This window comes from Homarus americanus, unplaced genomic scaffold (genome assembly GCF_018991925.1).
Source record: "Homarus americanus isolate GMGI-L3 unplaced genomic scaffold, GMGI_Hamer_2.0 scaffold25368, whole genome shotgun sequence".
Lineage (NCBI taxonomy): Eukaryota > Metazoa > Arthropoda > Malacostraca > Decapoda > Nephropidae > Homarus > Homarus americanus.
The window spans coordinates 19,560-37,500 of NW_024713955.1; the positions used below are offsets into that span (position 1 = coordinate 19,560).

At 46.5% G+C, this 17,941-nt stretch overlaps 1 protein-coding gene across 1 annotated transcript in view; it reads right to left on the bottom strand.

The window, feature by feature from the left end:
* Window positions 1-643: 643 nt before the first annotated feature.
* Window positions 644-17,941, bottom strand: part of LOC121875267 (proteoglycan 4-like) — a 32,829-nt gene continuing 15,531 nt past the window's right edge. Inside the window, 1 exon segment of the mRNA XM_042379731.1 lies at window positions 644-979. Coding sequence (XP_042235665.1) covers window positions 644-979 — 336 coding nt within the window.

Genomic DNA, 17,941 nt, shown 5'->3' on the forward strand with positions numbered 1-17,941 from the left:
TAATAATCCTTACCTGAAACTGCAATTATTATACACTGGCTTTAGTATCTCTCTGTTCTCTCTCTGTTCTCTCTTATTTCTCTCCTTGTTCTCTCTCTGTTCTCTTTTTTTTATTCTCTCTCACCACACACGTTGCAGCTTCCCTCCCCCTCCCCCTACCCTCTCCTTCCCCCCACCCACGACTAAGACTGCATGGAATTCCCTACCACAGTGTTTTCCCTCAGAACTACCAATCCTCTCTCTCAGTTTCTCCCCAGTTTCTCCCAGTTTCTCCCCAGTTTCTTCCCAGTTTCTCCCCAATTTTTCCCCACCTACTTCTCACTTCCTCCTCACATGCTCTCCTCCTCCTCCCACCTTGAACCTCGTCTCTCCACCATCCTCCATCTTCCCCCTCGTCCTCCCTCCTCCCCACCTCTTCCCTCTTTCTCCCCACCATTCTCCTGCCTCTAACAAATGTTCTCCCCCAGCAATTTTCCTGTTCCACTGTCACTCTCCCTAAAAAGCTAAAGTCTCTCCCCTGCTGTACCTCACTCTTTGATGCTGACTCGTGCCGCAGCTTCCCTTGATGGGCGGCATGAGCGTGGGCGTGTTTTAACATGGGCGTGGATCCCTGGCTGGGTGTGGATTTCTGGCATGGGTGGATTTATGTCTGGGCGTGGATCCTTGCATGGGCGTGGATCCCTTGCATGGGCGTGGAACCCACTGCATGGGCGTGGATCTCTGCATGGGCGTGGATCCTTGCATGGGCGTGGATCTCTGGCCGGGCGTGGAGGGGACCCAAGACACTAATGGCCAGAGTGTCAGTTATCCTGACGGTGGCTGGGGACGACCTCCTGCTGGTGATTGGCCGGGACATGGAACGGACCACTAAGGAGGGCCAGGGACCATGGAACGGACCACTAAGGGAGGGTGTGGAGGGCCAGGGACCATGGAACGGACCACAGGGAGGTGTGGAGGCCAGGGACCATGGAACGGACCACTAAGGGAGGGTGTGGAGGTCAGAGACCATGGAACGGACCACTAAGGAGGGTGTGGAGGGCCAGGGACCATGGAACGGACCACTAAGGAGGGCCAGGGACCATGGAACGGACCACTAAGGGGAGGGTGTGGAGGCCAGGGACCATGGAACGGACCACTAAGGGGAGGTGAGAGGGCCAGGGACCATGGAACGGACCACTAAGGAGGTGTGGAGGCCAGGGACCATGGAACGGACCACTAAAGGGGGTGTGGAGGGCAGGGACCATGGAACGGACCACTAAGAGGTAGTAAGAAGACATGGAACGGACACTGGGGAGGGGTGTGGGGGCCAGGGCCATGGAACGGACCACTAAGGGAGTGTGGAGGGCCATGGAACGGACCACTAAGGGGAGGTGTGTGGAGGTCAGGGCTCATGGAACGGACCACTAAGGGGAGGGTGTGGAGGCCGAGACCATGGAACGGACCACTAAGGGAGGTGAGAGGGCCACGGACCATGGAACGGACCGCACTAGGGAGGTGTGGAGGTCGAAGACCATGGAACGGACCACTAAGGGAGGTGTGGAGGTCAGAGACCATGGGACGGACCACTGGGAGGTGGGAGGGTGACCATGGACTGACCACTAGGGAGGGTGTGGAGGCCTGAGACAGGAACGGACCACTAGGGAGGGCCAGGGACCATGGAACGGACACACTAAGGGAGGGTGTGGAGGTCAGAAACCATGGAACGGACCACTAAGGGAGGGTGTGGGGGCCAGGAGACCATGGAACGGACCACTAAGGGGAGGGTAGAGAGAGCCAGGGACCATGGAACGGATCACTACTTCTCCTTCCTTCATTCCTTTCTTCTCCTGTCCCTCCTCCGCTGACCCATTCATCCTTCTCCTTTCTCCCTTTTCACTCCTCCTCTTCCATCATCCTCTCTCCTTCTCTATCTCCCCCCCTCCTTCCTTTCTCTCTTTTTCCCTGTTCCTTCTCCTTTCCCTGCCTTCCTCTCCTCCCTCCTTCCTCTTCTCCTGCCTTCTCCCTCTCCCTTCCTCCATTTGGCACAGATAAATTGGCACTGAACTACGCCTTAATTCCCGGGATACTGGTGGTTAGGCGGGAATGTATCTGAGGCTGGGCGAGCTCTAGGTGTGGTGCCTAACCATCCTTCCTAATCCTCTCAACCTCTCCCTCCCTGCTCCTCTCCTCCTCCTCCTCTCCTCCTCCTCCTCCTCCTCCTCCTCCCCTCCTCCTTCTCTCCTCCCTCCTGCTCTCCTTCTCCCTTCTCTTCCCTTACCACGGGATTATGGGTAGATAATGTTTAAGCAATTTCATATTTATTGATGTAATAATTTTGGCGTGCATTTTGGATTCAGTTTCTAAATATCATTCTATTTTCTGTTTCCTCCTTCCCTCTTCCTGTCCTTCTTCTTCCTTCCTCTTCCTTTCTCTTCTTCACCTTCACTGGATACTTTGGGTATATAGTGCTAAACAACCCTATATCCTGAAGTTATACCAAATTGGGCGGCCATTTTTGTATTGATTATCTATCATAGTTTCTTATCATATCGTGTTTAACCTCTCCTCCTCAGTTATTATCCTGTGCCTCTTCCCTTTTTTTTCCACAACAAATAGAGTAATTAAAACAATGATAAAAACTCAATAATCTTCAGAATTTTTGTTTTGGCGTCATTTGAATTATATATGTTTTACTATATTTTATTTTTTCATTTTGGTCTCACCTCTTCTTCATTTTATTCCTCCTTCTCTTCTTCTCTTTCTATCTTCCATAAATAAATTAAGGATGTAAGACCAAACAAATAGTCACATAGAATATAATTGTATCATATTTGTTTCTTATTGTCTCAGTTTGGCGGCCCATTTGAATATTATGTCATAGCAAGCCTTCGTATATATCTTCCTCTCTCATCTCCTCCTTTTTTTTTCCTTCCTTCCCTCCCTCCCATCCTCCCTATGTCCCATCCCTCCCTCTCTCTTCCATCCTCCCATCTGACTCCTCTGTTAAAGGCAATAATAGTTAAATTTCCTAATTTCCTACAAGTCTGTTTAATCCTGTGGTATGTCTCAGTGTAGCAGCATATGTGGATTTATTGTTGTGGGACCATTTTTTTATTACTCTGGTGACTATTTTGGATTTGGTTGTGTCGTCCTTTTTTTACCACATGGATTCCTGTTTATCGTCTCTCTCAGTATCTCTTTGTTGTGACGGCTATCTTCAATTACTCTCAGGCCGTTCTTCTGTCTTTCTCCTCTTCCTCCTCCTCTTCCTCCTCCTCTTCCTCCCCCCCTCTTCTCCTCCTCTTCCACCTCCCCCCTCTTCCTCTCCTCACACCCACAACATAACGTACATAAATACTACCTATCAGCATGGCGGATTTTTGAATTCAGTTCCTCCTCCTAAAAAAATTGCCTCCTTCCTTCTCTCTCCTACGTCACATCCTTTTCTATTCTCTATCCCCATCCTAACAGCCAGATAGCGAGGATAAACACCACTAAACCACTTACTCTCGGGGTTTAGAAAGTGTGGTAGATGAAGATGTGTTTCAATGTAGCAGCCATGTTTAATATAGTGCCGCGTTAGTCGCTCAGTTCCCAGAGTCCTCAGAGATCGGCAATGTTAATATTCTTCGTAACTTAAGACCCAAATATATGATAAACTTAAGCTAAAAAGATAGAATAATAAATTGTAAAATGGTTGATGGTTTTGCGTGAGACTCTACTTTAATTAGATACGTTCTCCAACATCATTCAAGAGAGAAAAATCAATATCAGATTATCATTGTTGTCTCGGTAAAGGTATCTGGGAACTCTTGGTTGGGTTAGGTTTGGTGAGGGTTGGGTTTTGGTTTAGGTTGGGTTGGGTGAGGTTAGGTTTGGTTTGATTGGGTTTGGTTGGGTGGGTTTGGTTGGGGGTTTGGTTAGGTAGGGTTGGGTTTGGTTAGGTTTGGTTGGGAGTTGGGTTGGGTTTGGTTTGGGTTTGGTTTGGTTGGGTTAGGTTGGGTTGGGTTGGGTTAGGTTTGGCTTGGATTTGGGGTTGGGTTTGGTTTAGGTTGGGTTGGGTGAGGTTAGGTTTTAGTTGGGTTCGTTTGGGTTGGGTTTGGTTTGGTTAGGTTTGGTTGGGGTTTGGGGTTGGGTTTAGGTTGGGTGGGTTTGGTTAGGCTAGGGTTTTAGGTTGGGTTAGGTTGGGTTAGGTTGGGTTGGGTTAGGTTAGGTTGGGTTAGATTAGGTTGATTGGGTTAGGTTAGGTTGGGTTTGGTTGGGTTGGGTTTGGTTAGGTTTGGTTGGTTTGGTTGGGTTGGGTTGGGTTGGGTTTGGTTTGATTGGTTTGGTTGAGTTGGGTTTGGTTTGGGTTTGGTTGGTTTGGTTTGGGTTTGGTTGGGTTTGGTTGGGTTGGGTTTGGTTGGGTTGGGTTGGGTTTGGCTTGGTTGGGTTAGGTTTGATTTGGGTTGGGTTAGGTTTGGTTAGGTTAGGTTGGGTTTGGCTTGGTTTGGGTTGGGTTTTGGTTGGGTTAGGTTGAGTTGGGTTTGGTTGGGTTGGTTGGGTTTTGTTGGTTTGGTTGGGTTAGGTTAGGTTTTTGGTTTTGGTTGGTTGGGGTTTGGTTGGTTTGGGTTTGGTTGGGTTTGGATTGGAGTTGTTTGGTTGGTTTTGGTTGGGTTTGGTTGGGTTAGGTTGGGTCAGGTTTGGTGAGTTTCTGTGTAGGATCAGGTGAGAATGTTTTACCGTGTTGTGTCGTTTAGTGGATTCTTTTGCTCCTTCTCTCTCTCTCTCTCTTCTCTCTCTCTCCTCTCTCTCTCTCTCTCTCTCTCTCTCTCTTTTCTCTCTCTCTCTCTGCTCTCCTCTCTCCCCTGGTCAGCAAGCCATCTAGGAGGTATGTAAGTTTGGAAGGTAGGAGCTGCTGTTACGCTACCTTGCCAATACACTGCTACTACTACTACTACTACTACTATCATTACGGCTGGCTTGTTACACCACACTATCTTTTGTACCTGATTTTGTGATGTCTCTCTCTCTCTCTCTCTCTCTCTCTCTATATATCTCTCTCCTGCTCTCTCTATATCTCTCTCTCTCTCATTCCCCTCTATATACTCTCTCTCTCTCTCACTCACTGAACGATAATATACTGAAAAATTAATAACATTTTTCTTATCCAGCAATTTAATATTTTCTACCTGACAAAAATAAAAATGTTAAATGATATATTAATAATTTTGACCATCATCGGTTTGACCAATATGCATGTTTTTTTTTTATATATAGGAATCCTCAGATGAACAGAACCATTGTGGGAAAAGTCATTTTTTTTTTTGTGTTTTGATCGATAGAGTTGTTTTTGTATGGCGTTGAATGATACGTTCTGGAAAACAAAGAAAGGAATTGTTTTGGTTGTTTTTTTTGTCGTATTTTGTGTTTTTTTATTGATGATTGTATTGGATTATTATTTGTTATTGTTGTTGTTTAACGTTTGTTGTTGATGTTGTTTGTTGAAGTGGTAGTATTAGATGAAATACCTTCCCTTCCTTTCTTTCCTTCCCTCCTCCCACTCCTCCCTCCCTCACACCTGCCTCCTCCCTCCCGCCACCCTCCTCACACCCTCCCCTCCTCCTTCCCGCACATCCTCCTTCCCTCCTCCTCCCTCCACTCCTCTCTCCTTCCCTCTCTCCCTCCTCCCATCCTCTTCCCTCCCTCCCCTCCTCTCCCTCCCTCCTTCCCTCCCTCCCTCATTTACCTCGCTCCCTCCCCTTCTCCTCCCTCCTCCCTCCTTCCTCCTCCCTCCTTCCCTCCCTCCTCCTCCTCCCTCCCTCCTCTCCCACTCTCACTCCCCTCCCCTCCCTCCCCTCCCTCTCTCCTCTTCTCCTCCTCCACCTCCTCACTCCTCCTCCTCTCCCCATCCTCCGCTCCACTCACACCCTCCCCTCCCTCCACTCCTTCCTCCTCCTCCTCCCTCCCGCCTTCCTCCTCCCTCCTTCCCTCTCACCCTCCTCCTTCACTCTCTCCCCTCACTCACTCCTCACACCCTCCCTCCTCCACTCCCCTCACTCCCCTCCCTCTCTCTCTACTCCTCTCTCCCTCCCTTCCTCCCCACCCTCCCTCCTCCCACAGATCAACCAGCCAAGTTGGTATCCTAGAAGAAAGACAATCCTTCAGACTCCCTTACCCAGCTGTCTCTGCCTCCATCTTCCTTCCTCCTCATCTTCTTAATATCTCCTCATCCTCCTTTATTCTCCACTCATCTTCCTTCCTTATCCTCCCTCATCCTCCTTTATTCTCCCTCATCTTCCTTTATTCTCCCCTCATCCTCCTTGTATCCTCCCTCATCCTTCGTTGAAATCTCCCTCATCTTTCTTTTCATATCCTCCTCTCTCTTCAATCTCCCTCATCTTTTTCCTCATGTATCCTCCCTCCCTCTTCCTCATCTCCTATCACTCTCCTATTCTTCCCTCATGCTCCTTGTCACTCATAATGCCATCATTCATCTTACCTTATCCTGCCTCATATCTGGAAGTATATCCTACTATCCTCACTTATTTCACTATCCTCACTATTGTCTCACCATCACACACTATAAATATTCTTGCTACTACCACCATCAATATCACCATCACCACCACAATAGCCATCGCTCACTGCTGCATCAAACAACAACAACCACCACCACTACCAACAGCAGCCACCACCACCTGCACTGCCAACCAACAACAGCCACCACCACCACTACCAACAACAACAGCAACCACCACTACCAGCAACAACAACCACCACCACCACTCTACCAACATCACAGCAGCCACCACCACCACCACTGCAACAACAACCACCACCACCACTCTGCAACATCACAGCAACCACCACCACCACCACTACCAGCAACAACCACCACCACCACTACCAACCAACAACAACCACCACCACACTACAGCAACCTATTACCACCACCACTACCAACCAACAACAACCACTTACCACTACCAACCAACAACAGCAACCAACCACCACCAACAACAGCCACCACCATCCACTGCAGCAACAGCCACACCCCACCACCACCAACCAACAACAACCACCACCACTCTGCCAGCTGGCATCGCAGCAGCCACCTGCACCATACCAGCATCACGCTTAAGCTGCACCCACCACTACCAACAACAACAACAACCACCACTGCCAGCCAACAACAACCACCACCACCACTCTACCAGCATCACAGCAACCTACCACCACCTGCAACAACAACCACCACCGCCACTCTACCAGCACATCACAGCAACCACCACACTTGCACTACCCAGCAACAACAACCACCACCACCACCACTACCAGCCAACAACATCAACTTCTGCCGCTCTACCAGCATCACAGCAACCTGCATCTTTCCAACCAAACATGAAATTTCGAAGTTCGTCGGTCTTCATTTTTACCTCAAGGGCGTATTATTTTTTGGCAGTGTCGGGTACAGAAGGGACATATGTGCTTCAGTTCTGTCGCACCAATATATAAAAGAGTATAGCATTTATGGTTGAGTTGGGTGGATGGTTAAATAGTTAGATAGATAAATAGATAGATAGATATAGATAGATATAGATAGATAGGAGAAGTAGTTAAAGTAATAGAGATTAATAAATAAGAAAAAAGCAATTTATTTATCAGGTAAAAGGTGTACTGCTCGGGGTATATTTCTCACCTGAAGTCATGGAAAAAACATATTAAATTTGGATCTTTATCCAGCCTGGGAAACGCTGAGCGAACGATACAGTTTCGCGAGGCCCCAAACACTCTCTCTGAACTATAGCAGGCAGCATCAATAATAATAATTCCGGTGTGTTTGTGTGTGTGTGATAACACTGTCTTGTGTTTTGTATTTTATATGTCTGTCATCTGTCTGTCTTATCTATCTGTCTATCTGTCTCTGTGATGAGAGAAAAGTTTCAGAGAATAAACATCTGTTCTTGCGTCAACGAATCAAACAAAACAGTGAAAGGCTGTGGAGCCACAGAGGTCTATACTGGAACCCAGAACACTTGACATGAGTTTGGCTACTTTCTATGGCGTGTTTGTTTACATCTGCTTATGAGAGAGAGAGAGAGAAAGAGAGAGATAGAGAGAGAGGAGAAATAATGCAACGTCATCATACTCTCCTCCAGCTTTGGAAGCACCACTCACACCCTGCTTACGCTCACAGTCCCTGCACCCTAGACATGTAAAGTCGAACCCACGACCCATGACCTTGAATTCAATACAGCCAAGCCAATTAACCACTGCCTAACTGGCTCACTGCCATTTATTCGGCGGGTACGCCTTTTCAACGAAATTGCCAGAGGGTTGCGTGTTTGGCGCATTGACACGCCATGCGGCAGACGCTCGCTATAAACCATCGCCGCCGCCAGCTAATTCACGCTGGCAAAACATGCCGCCTCTGCCGCGTTCCAGAAGGTCACGCGTTTTCTTGCTTTGCATATTTTGTTGACATTGCTTGTATGGCTGGCTGGCAATTGTACATTGTATTGTGCATTGCATTGCTTTGGATATCGACCAAACCTACACTACTCATGAATATTGACTGGAGGATCTTCGCTCTGACTACAGATCTCACCAGAGACAAGATCTTGAAAATGCACGAGTCACTACCTGGAATACACGAGTCAAGATAGTTTTGATTCAACAGTTAAGTTTGAATCAAAGTTTAATAGTTAATTTGCATAAGTTAGGAAGTAAAGAAAGTTTTTGGGTTGATGGAAAATTATAGGAGATTGACATACAAATTATATTACTTAGTTATAGAGGAAAAGTTGTAAAAGTGTTATAGAGAGGTTAGGTTAGGTTAGGTGATGGTTTTCGGTGTCACCAACCCGTGTTTTCAATTCACGTTTTTCTATATAGGTGGGAGGGGTAACTATAACGCCTTTGTTTGGTCTATTCACATCACTTGGTACATCCAAAGAGAGAGATAGTGAGAGAGAGACAGGGAGACAGGCACACATAGAGACACAGGGAGGAGATAGGGGAGAGAGATAGACGCAGAGAAAGACAGGGAGACAGGCACACATAGAGACACCAGGGAAGAAACAGGGAGAGAGAGATGCGAGAGAGACCAGAGCCGGTGAGAGACACATACAAACAGGGAAGATGGGAAAAGAGAGAGACAGAGAGAGAAGACACTACATAAAAAACATACACAGAGACAGGGAGGAGGCACATGCAGAGATAGAGAGAACACCAAGGGAGAAATAGGGAGATAGAGAGAGGAATACGAGGTTTATGACGGTATGCAAAAGTGTAATGTGGGGAAGGGGGGTTCTGTTATAGCTCTTGTTTTTCGTGCGACGAGCTCTCTTGAGTATGGATTGCTCTATCTGATCGATGCTCTCACTCCCTTCTCTGTTCTCTCTCTCCCTTTTTCTCCTATTCTTTCTATATTCCTTTATTCTCCCTTCTCTTTCCTTTTATCTTTCCTTCTTTCACTTTCTCCTTCCTCTCTTCTTTCTCCCCCACTCTCTCTCCTGCTTTCCTTCTATCCCTTCTCTCTTTTCTCCCTTTATCTCTTCTTTCTTTCTCTCTTCTCTCCCTGTCTTTACCTCCCATCTCCTTACTTTCCTCCCTCTATCACCGTTTTCTCCCTTCCTCCTTCTTCTCTCCCTATTTCATCCCGGATCTCTTGTCCTTCCTTCCCTCTCTCCTTCCCTCTCTCACTCTTCTCTTTCCCTCTCCTGTCACTCGCGGCCTAACTAAATAAAGGTTGCACTGTAGGTAAACGGCTCTTAGATGCGGGTTCGGGTTCGGGGTTCAGGGGTGAGTCAAAGAGGTCGGGTGGTTTTGAGTTGAGTGGGGTTGGTTGATTCACGTAGGGTCTTGCAGGGTTCGGATTGAGGTTGCAAAAGACGGGATTCGATATTATTTGTGGCATTTTGGGAATAGGTTCAGCGTCAGTCAGGCAACCAGTCGGTTGGTTAACCGGTCGGTCGCTTCATTCGATGTAAGTCGGTCAACCAGTCGGCAGTTGGTCGGTCAGTTCGGTCGGTTGGTCGGTCGGTCAGCCGGTCAGTCGTCAGTCAATTAACCAGTCAGTCAACCAGTCATTCAGCAGTCAACCAGTCAACCAGTCAGTCATTCGGCAAAGCAACTCTTGGTTCAATAATATTCATTTTTTATTTCATATGATATCCATTCATTCTCTATCGATTTATTTATTTATTTATTTTTTCTCCCAGATGAAAAATAATAATAATTAATTTATCTCTGAAAAAATAGTGGAGTTTATTTATTTTCATTATTTATTTGTTTTTCCATTTGTTTCTGTTTTTTATTATATATTTTTTCATTTATTTATTTATTTTTATTTATTTCCATTTAAAAATCGTATAATTGTATTAGGAAAAGGATTGTAAAGAAGAGAGAGGAAGATAATGTGAAAATTAGAGAAAAGAGTAATGTCGTTGTCCATTTTGTAAATTTTTTGTTCGTTTTGATTCTCTTTTTTTTTTTTTTTTTTTTTTTTTTTTTTTTTTTTTTTTTTTTTTTCAACAAGGGACACTAGTGAATATTTGATAGAAGGGGTCACCTGTAGCTGGCTTCTTTTGAGGCTAATTAGCACGCCCGGGTGTATTCCTGGTCTCGGTAAGTCTGGATTGCTGGACAACCATCCAAACCTAACCTTACTCAGCCTCTCAAACACACTATGTGAGCCCTGATTTAATGCCACACACCCACCACCACCCCCCCACACCTTGCACTGGGGTGGACTGGTCATTGACATACCACCACCAGGCGTTTGCGCTGACACTGCATCTCAGCATTATTACTGCCAAGATGCGCAGTAATTATTATCGTGTTATTATTCACACTATGATCTATGGTGAGGGGTAATTGGGTGAGGTGGTAGTGGGAGTAGGGGTATTGTGGTAAGGGTGGGGTATTGTTGCAAGGGTAGGTGGTAGTTTAAAGGGTAGGGTAGTGTGCTTAGGGGTAGGGGTGAGGTGTGGGGTATGGGGAATTGGTAGAGGGTAGGGGTAGTGGTAAGGGGTAGGGGTAGTGGTAGGGGGTGGGGGTAGTGTTAAGTGTAGGGAGGTGAGGTAGAGTGGCAAGGGGTGTTGGGGGTGGTGGCAAGGGGTTAGGGTGGAATTAGGGTAGGGGGTGAGGTAGTGGTGCAGGTAGGGGGGTGTGTAGGGGTGGGGGTGGGGGTGGCAAGGGTTGGGGGTAGTGGTGGGGTTGGGATGTGGTGGTGGGGGGTAAGGGGAGTGGGGGGTAGTGGCAGGGTGGGGTAGTGGCAATGGTAGGGGTGTGGTAAGGTTTGTAGGGGGGTGAGTGTGGGAGTGGGGGTGGTGGAGGGGTGGGGTGTGTGTGGCAGGGGTAGGGTAGTGGTGGGTGGGGGTAGGGTAGGTGAGTGTGGGGTAGGTGAGTGGCTAGGTAGGGGTAGTGGCTAGGTTGGGGTGAGTGGCTAGGGTAGGGGGTAGTGGCTAGGGTGGGGTGGTGGTAGGGGTGGGGAGTGGCAAGGGTAGGGGTGATTGTGGGGTGGGGTGGTGGCTGGGGTGAGGGTGTGAGTGGCTAGGTGAGGTGGTGGTGGCCTGGGGTAGGGGTGTGGCGGTGGTATTAGTGCTGGGTGGACATGTGGTCGCTGTCTCTGGAGTACGCGTACGGTGTTTTCATTTCTGAAGAGACCCCTGCCCCACTGCCTCTGCACTTCGGCTGTAATGTGATAAGCCGCCTCGCATCTCTAGCTACCAACAATACTACTACCACCACTGCTAGCAACACTACCAGCAATACTACTGGCAACCACGAATTACGTCATGCCACTGCGGCGCTACTACCGGCGGCAGCTGCACTGCTGCTGCAATCCGACCACTGCTGCCACTACTACCAGCAACACTACTACCATTACTGCCAGCATCACTGCCCCCACTATTACCACCATCACTATTACCACCACTACACACCACTATTAGGACCATCACTACTACCTACCATCACTACCACTATTAGGAAAGGATTGAAGGTGGCCCCCTCTCCCTCACCACTTCCTCTGTTCACCGCTAATTGCTACACCAAGCTTCCACTACCACCCTCTCCTCACTACCACTACCACCATCACCCATCCTTATCCACCACTACCACTACTACTGCTATCATCCCCCTCACCACCACCACTACCACCTCAACACCATCACCCTTCACCACCACCACCACCGCTGCACCACCCTGCTACCACCTCACAACTACCACCTACCTGCTATCATCCCTCACCACACCACTACCACCATCACCACCATCCTCTTATCCACCACCACCACCGCCACCACCGCCACCACCACCACTACTGCCACACTACCACGACTACCACTACCACTACCACTGCTATCATCCCTCACCACCACCACTACCATCACCCCCATCCCTTATCACCGCCACCGCCTCACCACCGCCACCACCACCACCACCACCACCACCACCACCACACCACCACCTACTACCACCTGCAACTACCACCACTACCTTTGCTATCATCCCTCACCACCACCTCACCACCCCACCACTACCACCACCACCACCACCACCACCCATCACCACCACCACCACCACTCACTACCACCACTCCACCACCACTACTAGACTAGGGCTTGCCTGTAAAGAGTGCTGGGGTGAATACTTGAATAGGATAATGTGGGGTAGTATGGAAGGGCCCTTTGAATCTCTCCAATGAGCTGTCTAAAAGAGCTGTCGAAAGTGGCTGTCAAAAATGACTGTCTATATATGGCTGTCTAAAAAAATTTGACTTAAAATGGTTGTCTAAAAGAACTGTCGCAAATGACTGTCTAAAATGAACTGCTGTAATATGGCTGTTTAAAAATGGCATCTTATAATGACTGTCAAAGCTTAAATAATGGCTGTCTATAATGACTGTAAGAGCTGGTTTAAATGACTGTCAAAAAACGTTACAAAGAACTTGCTTAAATGGCTGTCTATAACGGTTTGTATGAATGACTGGTCTATAATAGCTCTCTAAATGGCTGTCTAACACAAACTGTCTAAAGTTGTTGTCTAATACGTCTAAAACCCAATATAAACCCCGTCTAAAACCTAATCCAAAACTGTCAAAAAACAATCTAAGATACCGTCAAAAACCCATCTAAAACCCGTCTAAAAAACTATATCTAAAACCAATAAAAAAAATAACACCAATAATAATCATATATAAAAAACATCAGAAGCAAATAAATTTATACCCCGAGTGAACGAAATTAAATGGAAAGAAAAACACAGATTAAAAAAAACACCAACAAAACACAAATCAAATTAAACCTCATTGAAAACTACAAGCCACCTGAATTTCTTACCTTTTAACTAATTAACGCTATTGGAAGTCGTTTAGGTCAATTGTACACAACAATTATAGAAATAAAAACATTCAACTGGTGTTTTTTATTTTTATTTTGGTTTTGTTTTTTTTTACAAGTTTGATGGGTATGTTATTTTGTGGTCAGGTGTGTGTGTGTGGTGGTGGTGGTGGGGTCAGGTGGTGGTGGTGAGAGTCAGGTGGGTGTGTGGTGGTGTGGGGTCGGATGATGAGTGGTGGGTCAGGTGGTGGTGGTGGGTAAAGTGGTAGTGGGTCAGATGATGGTGGTGGGTCAGGTGGGTGGTGGTGTGGAAGTAGTGCTGGGCATGTGGTGGTGGTGAATGGTGGTGGTAGTGGTAGTGGTCAGTGGTGGTCAGATGGATGGTGGTGATCAGGTTGGTGGGTATGAAAGTGGTGGTGGGGTCAGTAATGGTGGTGGGTCGGGTGTTTGGTGTGGTGGTGGGGTGGTGGTCTAGTGGTGGTGGTGAGTCTAGTGTGGTGGTGGTGGTGGTGGAGTCGTCAGTAAAGGTGGCTCAAGATGGTGGTGGTGGGTCAGATGATGGTGGTGGGTCGAGGTGGTGGTGGTGAGAGTGAATTTGGTGGGTCAGATGATGGTGTTGGGTCAGGTGGTGGTGGTCAGGAAGATAAGGTCAACGCTTGGGACTTTGACCGTGACCACCAAGTGGCGTGTGGAGAGATATTAAGAGATAGAACAGATTTAAAGAGAGAAAAGACAGGCAGACAGACAGACAGACAGACAGACAGACAGACAGCAAGACAGACAGCAGAGAGCCAGACAGACAGACGAAGAAGGCCCAATTGATTACTCATAATTTTAAAATCAACGTTGAAATAAAATCAGATGAAAACTTTATTAATTAATTTGACCCAATTTATTTGTTTCTGTTCGTTCGTTTGTATTTGTTTGTATGATGTGTTTATAATTTGTTTCTTTGTTTTCGGGATATTTCTACTGTTTTCTTCTTTTATTTAATTCTTTTTGTTTAATAGACTTTTTGGTTGATTTTGGCAGAAATATATAACGTTTTACCTGTATTGGGTATTTTAGGGAGAAAATTTAAGTATATAATTTTTTAGCTACTTTTGTTAAGTTATTTAAATTTTTCTTACTTTGTATTTCATTTTTAATACTTTTTATAATGTTATTTTACTTGTCTACTTTTTATGAACTTTTTAATACTTTTGATTTTTATACTTTTTATATAATATTTCATAACTTTTAAGGGAACATTTTATAGGCCTGGTATATTTTTTTTAATAATTTGGAAACTTTTTGGGGTGAACACATAAAATCTAGAAACGTTTTAGGAGAAATATAAACTTTTCCAACTTCAATCTACTCTTTCCTTCTTTTCTCACACTGTATATTTTAGGGTGGTGGTAGGGGTGGGGGGGTAGGTGGATTAAATAAAGACCCTTGAAATATATATATAGACGTACAAACAACAGACAGACAAAAGACCTTACATATTTACTGAAGAAGCTGGTGGTGACATGAGCTACCATAACAGATGCTTGATAAACATATGTCGTGTTAGCAGGTGTTGGTGAGCTGCGCCCCAACACACCACACATCCTGCACACACACACACACACACACACACACGCCCCCACGACACACACGCCCCACGACACCAAGAGGGGGGGGGGAAGGGGGGGATATGGCGCGGATCCGACGTCTGGTTTTGCCACTGTTTCCTCAGGTCAGTGTGTCACTTTGTTTACCTGGTCACTCACCTCTCTCTCTCTGCTGGTCCTCGGTGGTCACAAGAGGATGGCTAGTTACCGTGGTGGTCCCTTCCTGTATAGCCACATCCCTACAGGAGCTGTGGTGGTTGATGAGAGTCACTATAAACACCACCACACCCCCCTATACACACATACATACACATACATACACACATACACACATCACACCCGCGACTAATCCTACTACACTCCTTCTTCAGGGACGGGGTCGACTCTCTCTCTCTCTCTCTCTCTCTCTCCTCTGTCCATCTTCTTATCTCTCTGTCACTCTTTTTATCCGTGTTTCTCAGTAGTTCTCCCACTGGTATGTATCTCTCAGTCTCTCTAGCGGTTCTCTCAGTTGTGTTTTTCAAGGTTAGTGTGTTTCACTGGCAAGGTCACAGAGAGGTGGAGAGAGGACGCGCGACCTCCCATCCCCGATACTGAGGTCTGACTGAGATTGTTCCAGTTTTCCTGAATGGGCCCTGGGCGGTTGTCACTAGCTTATTTCATAACTCCGGAGCGGCTATGTGAGTGGTAATACGTCGTCATTTTCTGGTTATCACTGCCTCGAGGGGGAGGGTGGAGGGAGGGGGGAGGGAGGAGGGGTTCTCTCCTGTGGGGGAAGAGGATGTTAGTTAGATCATCTATATAATCCATTGAGATTATCCTATGCTCATCTATCATCTGTGTACTGTTAGTAAATATATATCTATCAACATAATAATATAATGGCTCCCCTCGTGTAGCGATGATGGCCAGCCTAAGGCCACCTAGGCGTGGATTTGTTTATGAAGAGTTGCCAACACAACAACCACACTCTAAGTTAACGAGTTGCATGACCCAGTGTCATGGAATAGTCCGAGAAGACCGGACAATCCGCCAACTGCACTGCAACTATTACCCCGAACACGATCCGCACATCGGTTAACATCCAGGTCCCCAATTGCTGCTGGGTGGGACGAGGCAAATGGCGTAAAGACATTTGCCCATAGGTTTCACCCTGCCCGGGGACGAACCTGGGTCCGCTCTGCTTGCGAGGCGAGGATGCTGACCATTACACCACAGGTCGCTACAACACACACACACACACACACACACACACACACACACACACACACACACACACACACACACAGGACTAATAACTATGACAGAAATTAACTAAGATGATCTGACATAGAATAATTTAACATAGACTAACATCATTAACATCATCTCCAGGTGAGGCGAGTTCTTAATTAGCTCAGCCACACAGGTAAGGTAGCTCCCACCTCTCATGCTCAAGGGTTGAGTCATCGTACTCAGGGGTTGTCATCGCACCAAGGGGTTGTCATCGTACTCAGTTTGTTTAAGTCATCGTACTCATGAAGGGGTTATCATCCAAGGAAGAATAATGAGAAATCAACTATAAAAAAATCTTGAGACGAGTGACTTAAGAGGCGTGAACTGCTTGGGCCCTCTCCTCCTCCCTCTTCCTCCTCCTCCTCCCTCTTCCTCCCTCCTCTTCTTCCTCCCTCCTCTTCCTCCTCCTCCTCTTCCTCCTCCTCCCTTCCTCCTCCTCCTTATTTTGTGCTTATTATCTACCTGGGATATACCTGGAGTACACACACACACACACACACACACACACACACACACACACACACACACACACACACACACACACACACACACACACATACGTCACACTGAATGATACATGATTGTGTGGATTATTACTCAGAAACGTAATAACCAGATGGAGGAGGGGAGGGAGGGGAGATGGGGGGGGAGAAGGAGGAGAAGGTGTATACTGCCCATTAGCCTTTTCTCCATCTCCCTCCTCCTCTTCCTTCTACCCCTACCCCTCCTCCCTCCTCCTCCTCCCTTCCCCGCCCATCCAATCATCATTATTCACTACCTGGATGGCATTTAATTTCCTACCTTCATCATCATAATTCCTCCCATCACCTCCCCATCACCCCTTCTCCTCCCTCTTCATCCCCTTTAATTCCCCCTTCCTCTTCCATAATCCATCCCCTCGTAGATCCCACTAACCACCTCTCCCTTCCCCTTCCCCTCCCCACCTCTATGAATATGTATGCCCATGTACCCTTAAATTGTATTATAGTTTTAAGGCATTTGACCCATATGCATCCTGAAGTAAGTGTCATTTCATGTTATCATCCAGTGGTAAAGGAGAGAGGGTATTGTAATCTGTCCTCGTGTATGGGTGAGTGAAATAGGTAGTTGTGTTGTTGTTGTTGTTTTTGAAGTGTGAAGTTGTTTCTCTCTTTCGTTGTAACAACTTTAAGAAATAATAATAATAATAATAATAATAATAATAATAATAATAATAATAAAAGAATCCTCACTAGTCGGCAAAATCACATGGTAATATCTGACGTCAGCACCTTAACCTAATCTCCTCCCCCACCAACCTCCCACCTCCCCCACCTCCCGCCACCAGTTTAATAATCCCAGGAAGTGTTATATATGTCCTAGCATCTTGTACTGGGAGGAAAAAATTGCTTACGACAACAAATTATAAACCGAGACGAGAATTTTAATACTATAAATTACATCATGTTCCAATACTTTTTTGGGGGAAGGTCGTATAATCAGTATCTATAGTTGTTATCTTTAAAAATATGTTGACCCCTCAGTATAAATTTTGGCTGGAATTTTTTTAAAGGTTTTGGGTAGTATAGTATAGAAATTGTTTGTCGTTTTATGAGTGTGTTTGTGTTTTATTATTATTATTATTATTATTTTGTTAGTAGTAGTAGTAGTAGTAGTAGTAGTAGTAGTGGAATGGTGAGTGTTCTGTAGGTGAATGGTGTGAAGTGTCTGTAGTGTGTGAATGGTGTGAGTGCTACCCTGGTAGTGTGAAAGATGAGCGCG